The sequence below is a fragment of the Mustela nivalis genome (assembly GCF_964662115.1).
Source record: "Mustela nivalis genome assembly, contig: HAP1_SCAFFOLD_2600, whole genome shotgun sequence".
NCBI lineage: Eukaryota > Metazoa > Chordata > Mammalia > Carnivora > Mustelidae > Mustela > Mustela nivalis.
The window spans coordinates 1-8,904 of record NW_028134065.1 but is presented as its reverse complement, the minus strand read 5'-3'; the positions used below and the strand labels follow the sequence as shown (position 1 = coordinate 8,904).

Below are 8,904 nucleotides of genomic sequence, written 5' to 3'. Positions count from 1 at the left end.
GTATGTCTTCACTGGAGAAGTGTCTGTTCATGTCTTCTGCCCATTTTTGACATGATTATCTGTTTTGTGTGCGTTGAATTTGAGGAGTTCTTTATAGATCTTGGACATCAGTCCTTTGTCTGTACTGTCACTTGCGAATATTTTCTCCCATTACGTGGTTAACCACCAACTCTTAGCCCCAACATTTCTGAATTCAACTATAGTTATTATAAATATTTTATTGTACTCCCTAGCAATCATTGTTCTATAAACATTTATGTGGAATCAAATTATACTCTGTGTGTGTGTGCGTGTCTATACTTGATATAGGATTTTTTGGGTCACTTTTCACCTTATAGTATGTGAATGATATACCCAATTAGATTCTAATTTCTCTTTATGATTTGTTCAAATTTTTATGAGTGCTAGATAGCCATTTTGTAGATCTTGCATTTCATCATTTTGTAGATAAGCAAAAGTAGATAATAACTACTTACATCTTATTACTAGTGTAGGTATGAGATAGTTAGGCTTTTATGTATTTTTGAAGTGAAATTACCTTAAAGATGGAAAAAAGCATTTTCTCCCATTTCCTCTGAACAGAGAGTCTCAGATAAGTCCCAGAAGTTATGGAAGAAGCTTTGAGTAAGTTAGAGGGAAAGATGGGTAGAAGTAGGCACTGGAGTGATTGGATCTAGTTTCTTGCCACAAGTATTTTATGAGTAGAGCACAAAGCATTTTGGTTGGCCAAGTTTTAATGAGGTGCTTTAAAGAAGTGATTTCTCCATCCCTCTGATTATCATCACATTCAATACAAATTGTGATTTATGAATATAAGAGTTACACAATATTTGAAAAAATAAACTGAGAATTGGATTGATAATGAAAAATTCTGAGTAAATGTACATATTTTAATTTTAGGACTGCAACTTAATCATTGTTTTATCCACATTCAGGATATAACAGTTTCCCATCCTGACATATGGCTCGGAATGTATGTGCTGGTGTCTTTCTACGATATCCATGAAGACAGTCAAATTCAATCACATCCCCTGTTGCAGAATAATGCATTTTTGTATCATGGGTCCATCGAAATCTTATATTCTGTCTTCTCATCATTTCTGCTGATAATGTACAGGGCTCTGATATAAAAAAAAAAGAACATAAAACATTGAAAACAGAATTTCAGACATTCAAGTAGAATCTTTTGCACAGGTCCAGGGTTTCATTTTCAAAACTTTTTCAAACCAATCCATTGGAAGACCACCGTGTCCATTTTAAACACTTTAAATGATGAATGATGTAAAATGAGATATTATTTTTAAGCTGTGATAATTAAATGTTATAATCAAAGATTCATAGAATCTATGAAATCAAGTTCTTTCATTAAAGGATCTTTTGCTTGAACAAGAGGGTTTTTCCCAACTTTATTTCACTACACATTAGTATTTGGTAGTCAGCATGCAATGAATGTTTGTTAACCCATGACAAGTCTATTAATAACAGCAAAGCGTCTATTATACTGATTTTCCCAGGATCCATGAGAATAGTGAAATATTTACCTAAGCATTTTGGTGGTGTTGACCACTTTCCATTTCTGCATGTTACGGTCCTGGGTCCCTGAAGTACATAGAAGTCAAGACATTTGTACTGTACTGACGATCCCGGAGCATATACTGCTAGTGGGAATGAGGTAATGTCTCCATTGTCAATAGATGGAGGAGACACACATTTGCCACTAGGTTCTAAAAAAAAAATTGATTTATTGAAAGACCAAAGAAAAACAGGTTAAAATAAAGCAAATAAAAAAAGCAATATCAAGACTTGTGATTTCTGCTGATAGATATGATTGATTTAAGGCATTTTATTTTATTTTTTTTAAAAAAGATTTTATGCATTTATTGAGAGAGAGAGAGTTCTGAGAGTCAGGGAGACAGAAAGAGTACAAGCCAAGTAGAGGGAGGCTGAGGGAGAATCAGCCTCCCTTCTGAGCAGGGAGCCTGATGTGGGGCTCCATCCCAGGACCCCAAGATCATGACCTGAGTAGAAGGCATACCCTTAAACAATAAACAATGGTTAAGATGCAGTCCTAACATTAAGATATGTCACATTACATATGTTATAGAAATATGTAACATTAAAATAACCAACTGAGTCACCCAGGTACCCCCACTGAAGAAATTTTAATCACTTAAACTGAGAATCACACTTTTAAGCCTTTCCTTTTATCCCTCATGAGAGCATACATAAAGCATTAGCAAGTATGTCTGCTTTACCATATTCTGGTGTTAAAAAGTGTTTTTCCTACTGAATCAATACTGGGCAGATGGATAGCTAATAGGAACAAAGAAACTTTCTTTTTATATACAACATACTGCAGTTTCTATTGGATCTCTAGTCCTTGTTTATTGATTGTCATTTCTATTACAAAAGGAACATCAACTTTGTTAATTAAAGTGAAAGAATTACACATTTGTATAATGGGAAAGGGAATTGCTGGCTTGATGTTCTGGACAGGATGAGGTAGAAAACTTTGTGCTTATTCCTTCTGCTCAGTATCACTAAAAATTCTGAACATATTATAAAGACCAACAAAAGAGATTGTGGAGGATGCAGAGAAGACGTCGATCTGATCTGAGACCTTGGTATTCAAGGAGTCATACTGCAGTGAGTTGTTTGGGTTTTCATGTTGTCGCCTATGGATCCTGGACTGGGCACTGAAGAAGACTGGAACCAGAGATGATATCAAGTTTAGGGGAAAAAAGTCCCAAGGATTGTCTGCTGTCTTTAGCAAAGGCTCAGGAAAGGAGTATTCTAGCAAAACAGATTTTTTTTTTTTTTTTACAATACTTGAATTACTTGAATTACTACTGAAGAAACCTCGACCAACCCTCTCCCCACATTGATGAGAGGTCAAGGGTGGAGCCTTGACTTCCAGACACAGTCAGGGAACAAGACACCTCACTAGTTTCCACGGTGTCAGTGGAGGCCAAGTGGAGGCCTGGACTTGCACTCTGCAGTAATGGAGGACTGATAAATAAGAGATTTCAATAAAATCCAGAGTCTTAAAATACAACACCCAAAATTCTAAAATACAATTGAAAATCATTCATCACAGCAAGGACCTGGAGAAATCTCAAGAGAGAAAAGATAATCAACAGATCACAATACTGAGATGACAGAGATATTGGAATTATTTGATGATGGTTTTTAAAAATCTAGTGGGAATTACAGAACTAAAATTCCACTACAAGTGGAATTAAAAAAATCCTCACTAAATGGACTCAATTATGGATTATGGATGACAGAAGGCTAAATAAACTTGACTATAGAATATAAATGACTCACTTTGAAAATAGATTGAAAACAAAACCAAAAAAACTTTCTAAAATAGGGACTGAAATTTCCCAAAAATTTACAAGGCATAAACATTCATATTGAAAAAGCCAAACAGTATCAATCCCCCAAAATTTATGCCAACATACACCATAATTAAACTGAGGAAAAGTAATGGAAAAGAAAAAAAATCTCAAAAGCAGCTACATAGAAACTATGCAAAATATTAAGGGAGAAAGAATTCAAATGTCAATGTGGTCCTCATCTGTGACCTTCAAAGCAGAAAGGGGTGACAACATTTTTCAAGTGCTAGAAGACAAGAACTGTCAGCCCTGAATGCTATATCCTGTCATAGTATCATTTGAAGTTTAAGGGAGAGAAGAAGATATTCTGAGACAAAGGAAAACAGAGCATTTATTTCCAGCAGATCTGTCTTTAAAGAATTGCTAAAGTCGGTGGCGCCTGGGTGGCTCAGTGGGTTAAGCCACTGCCTTTGGCTCGGGTCATGATCTCAGAGTCCTGGGATCGAGCCCCGCATTGGGCTCTCTGCTCAGCAGGGAGCCTGCTTCCTCCTCTCTCTCTGCCTGCTTGTGATCTCTCTCTGTCAAATGGATAAATAAAATCTTTAAAAAAAAAAAAAGAATTGCTAAAGAAATACTTCAGATATCAGGAAAAAGATAACAGAGCAAGTATTGAGACTTCACTAAGGAAGAAAAAACAACAGACTGAAGAAATAAGGGTAAATATGATGGACTTTCTTTTTCCTAAGGGGTTTGTTAGGTTTGGTGTTTGTGCAACATTATATCACTTGATTTGGTGCTCAATATATATAGAAGAAATACTCCAGACACTTATGTTTGAACTGTGGGGAATGTATGGGTGCCTGGGAGGCTCAGTCAGTTGGTTAAGTGTCCACTCTTGACTTTAGCTCAGGTCATGATGTCAGGGTTGTGAAATTGAGCCCTGTGTGAGGCTCCATACTGGGCGTGGAGTCTGCTAAAGATTTTCTCTCTCCTCCCTCTACCACTCCAATCCTTCTCTCTCTCTCTTAATAAATAAGTAATAAATAAAATAAATAAAATAAAATAACATGTGGGGGTGGGTAAATGGACCCTAAGTGGAAGTAAGTTTTCCTCATTTCACTCGAAGTGGTAAAATGTCAAAACCAGGGGGAGAAGTGACAAGTTATATATGTGCATCTTAATACATTGAGCAACCACGGACAAAGCTCTGCAAAGAGATATGTGCCAAAACAATAAAGACATATCAAAAGGAGATTATTTTAAAATGTTCCAAATATCCACAGAATTGGCAAAAAAGGAAATGAGTGAGAAACAGAGGAAAGAAACAGAAGGCAAATAACAAAACCATTGACAGCCCTTAATCTATCAATAATTACTCCAAGTATAAATGGTTTAAATTCTTCAGTTAAAAGACTGAGCATGGCAGAGTGGACACAAAAACAAGAGCTGACTATATGGCAACTAAAAGAAACTAACTTCAATGTGAAAACATACGTGGGCTCAAAGTAAAAGACTGGAAACTATATATGCCAGGCAAAATTTGATTTGACAAACAAGCAGGTAAAATATCTCCTCCTATAATACTTCTATCTTCTTACAATATCTCCTCCTATAATATTTCCAAAACTCTAAATATTGGAGTGTGTTATGACCAGGTCCTTAGAGTTTTTTCCTGTATATATGAATTCTCTGGTTGACCTCAGCTAGAAACCTACCTTTTTACAGTCCACATGCTGAAGAAGCCCAAATTTATATCACATTCTATGCTCATGCTCCAGCTGCAGATTGATTGTGTGTCTCAAAGTGAAATAGCCCCCCTCCCCCAACATAGGTTTAGTACATTTATTCCTGAGGAAATAACTGAGCTTCTTAACACTTAAGATAGAGAATTTTCTGGGCGCCTGGGTGGCTCAGTTGATTAAATGTCTGCCTCTTGATTTCTGCTCTTGTCATACTCTCAGGGTCATAAGATAGAGTGTTGGGCTCCATGCTCAGTGTGGCGTCTGCTAAAGATTCTCTCTGTCCCTCCCCTTGTTCCTCCCTTCACTGCTTACACTCATGTGCTCTCTCTCTTAAAAAAAAAGAGAGAGAGAGAGAGTGAGAAGAGAGAGAGAGAGAGAATTTTTCATGACTCCAACTGTTCTAAAGTGGTAAAATCTTCCATAAAATAAATATATATTATCACTACACAGTCCACAAAAAGAAAAAAATTGGATTTTAAGCACCACCATTTTATTTGAGATGAAATAAAGATTCCATAAGAACTATGTCAAAATATTTATATATATTGTGACATATATATATTCTCTAAAACCCGAGGGGAAATAAGATACTTTACCTGCACACTGAGGTGGTTGTGACCAGTTCCCATTAAAACATGTCACTTCTATTTCCCCAAACAGTTCAAAAGGTTCGGTGCATTCATAACGTGCAGTCTGACCAGGTAGATACCTAGGCTTCTCATCTAGGATAATAGCATTTTCCACTTTGGGTGGATTCTCACAGGAAATATCTGAATAGAAAGAAAAAAAAAATAGCATCTCTAACGTAATGATCATTTAGAGTAGCAAATCAATGAACAGGATAAGGGAGATTTAAAATCAACACTTAATCTGTCATGAAAGAGTACCAATTTAGGAAATTTACATATAAGATAGAAGAAAAGGAGATAAATATCTTTTGGTAAGATTTAAGCTTGTGTGAAAATGAGAGTTTTTCTGGACATTTCCCATTTTTAGTAAAATCAATATTGCAAATTATATAAATTCAATATGAATTTGTAAACCACAAGAAAATAATAATAAAAAAATCATTTGATGTCAAGTTTTGGCTTGCAATCATCCCATTTATGAATGTGATTTTAGGCCCTTAGAAAAATAAACATGGTAGGCACTTCCTTAGACAATAAATGAAGAATTAACACACTTTAAAGAGTATTAGAGTTGAAGGGAGAAGATGATTAATTGAGGACCCAAACAGGAGATAAGGAAGAGAACAGAAAAATACATGTTTAATTTCTAAAAGCACTCTTCAATTATAATAATAATTATTTTTTTTGCAAATGCTTAAGGACATTTCAATGCGATTTCAAAGTGTAATTCACTGGTGAGATTCAGGTGGGTGTAAAGAAGAATAGGCCACAGCTACAGTTCCTAAACTGGAGCACACATTGAATCCCTTGGGAATTGTTGAGACACTTACAGGGTTGCAGCCCCAGAGCTTTTGACACGACAGGTCTGAGTGAGCCAGTGAATTACATCTGCATTTCTAACAATTGTCCAGAAGATGCTGATGGGGCTATTCCAGGGACCAGAGTTTGAGAACCACTGGGCTCAGACTAACCAATGAGTACACAGTTTCATTCCTTTATGTTAAAGCATAAACCTTCTTTGACCTGGCCTCAAACAATCATCTACATCCATTGTTTAAATGACATTAGAGGGAATTGTATCTTATATTACTTAAGACATTTTGATAAATAGATTCTAAAATTTTATCGAAGTACCTTTGCATTTTGGCTCTCCTATCCATTGGCCCTTAATGCACTGTATAAAATTGGGTCCATCCAATTGGTAAATCTTTGGACACACAAAAGTTACTTTTTCTTCTGACCTATATAAGTCCTTCTTCCGGCCTATGGGTATGGCAATACCAAAGTCAGGTAAGCCAAAACAATCCGTTTCTGAAAGAAAAGAACATGTACTTCTTTGGTAAATCTTTTAAAACACATAATGACCAATAACTAGAATGTAGAATAATAAGTACACATCAAACCAGTGGGCACTAACACAATTTTTCTAAGTTGAAAAACTGTGTTAGAAGGCTTTTGACTTAATTATATTGAATTGTCCTATGTTTATCAAAAGTAAAATATGGGGATGATGATAAGGGAAGTCTGAAAAGGTAGAAATACATGTAATGCTTGATATCACATTTCTTCCACTGAAATTCTTTTTTGCTCATATGAGCCACCTACATTATGTATGTATTTGTATTTTTGGTTTCTGTCAAAATCTGTTACTTTTAATTATAGCAAATATCTTAGAAAAGTATATACTTCTAAGGAGGTAACTGATAAACTAACACTACATTAAATAATGATGAGCTTGCTGAGCAGGGACCAGCTGTGATCCAGGCACAGAGAGGAGGAGTCTGTGGACGTGTATCAGAGGATGTCGAATGTGCACATGAAGTGACGTGAAAGTGAAATAATTTGGGCTCATGCTTTCACACGTTTATTATTAGTAGGGTTATTAATTTTCTACCAGACTACACAACTTTCTAGAGATATCTTGTTAAATTTTAGAATTACTGCCTGGTTTCATATTTGTACTATTTATGCTCTGAATTAAGAATATTGATCAACTTTAGAGTAAAATTAAATACACTGTACTTATGCATTCTGGTGGATGAGACCATTTTCCTCCTAAACACTTTATAGATGCAGATCCATAAGTCCCAAAACCTTCTTCACATTCGTATACTATTTCTTCTCCATACTGGTAAGTGTCTGATTTGTGAAGAGGAAGACTATGTGGAACCACAAATTCTGGTGGTGCACAAGGAAGCCCTAAAAAAAGAAAGAAAGAAAGAAAGAATGACTCCCTATTTCATTAACTCTGAAATTTCATTTTAGGTACTGGTTGCCATATTTGGCAGTTTAATTGGAAAAGAAGTGGTAACCCAGGAGCTACGATCATAGCACAGAGAAGGTGCACAAATGCTTCGTAAAACCACCACTCTGATGTGTGTCCGGCTGGCAACCTGAGCAAGAGCTGGAAACTAAAAAAAATCAGTATATTATCAGCTTCTTTCTAGATATGTTTCCTGAGGCAAGGGAAACTAAGGCACAAATAAGCTATTGGGACTACATCAAAATAAAAAGCTTCCGCACAGTGAAGGAAATAACAAAACTAGAAGGTAGCCTACAGAACAGGAAAAGATATTTGCCAATGACATATCTGATAAAGGGTTAGTATCCAAATATGGAAAGAACTTATAAAACTCAGCACCGAAAAAGTGAATGATCCAATTAAAAATGGGCAGAAGTCATGAACAGAAAGTCTTCCGAAGAAGAGTACAGATGGCCAACACACACGGAAAGATGCCCAATATCAGCCAGCATTAGGGAAATACAAATTAAAACCACAATGAAATACCACCTCACACCTCTCAGAATGGCTAAAATAAAAAAAAAAAAAACCACATAAGAAACAACAGGTGCTGGTAAGTATGTGGAGAGAGGGAAACCCTCTTGCACCGTTGGTGGGAATGCAAACTGGTGCAGCCACTCTGGAGACCAGTATGAAGATTCCTCAAAAAGTTAAAAATAGAGCTACCCTGTGAACCAGCATTTCCACCCCTAGGTATTTACCCAAAACAAACCAAAAAACTAATTCAAAGGGATACATGTACCCTGATATTTACAGCAGCATTATTTACAATAGCCAAGATATGGAAGTAGCCCAAATGACCATTGATAGATGAATGGATAAGGAAAAGGCAGTATGCATATTACTCAGCCATAAAAAAGAATGAAATATTGTCCGTTGCTATGACATGGGTG

The 8,904-nt window shown here is 36.0% G+C and overlaps 1 protein-coding gene across 1 annotated transcript; it reads right to left on the bottom strand.

Moving 5' to 3' along the window:
* Positions 1-716: 716 nt before the first annotated feature.
* On the bottom strand, positions 717-7,943 carry LOC309858487 (complement factor H-like; the record flags this gene model as incomplete). Its single annotated transcript, XM_082751166.1, has 5 exons — positions 717-1,121; positions 1,542-1,724; positions 5,677-5,850; positions 6,844-7,020; positions 7,732-7,943. Coding segments are annotated over 5 exons (946 nt in total), but the record flags the coding sequence as incomplete, so codon positions are not given.
* Between the last annotated feature and the right edge of the window lie 961 nt (positions 7,944-8,904).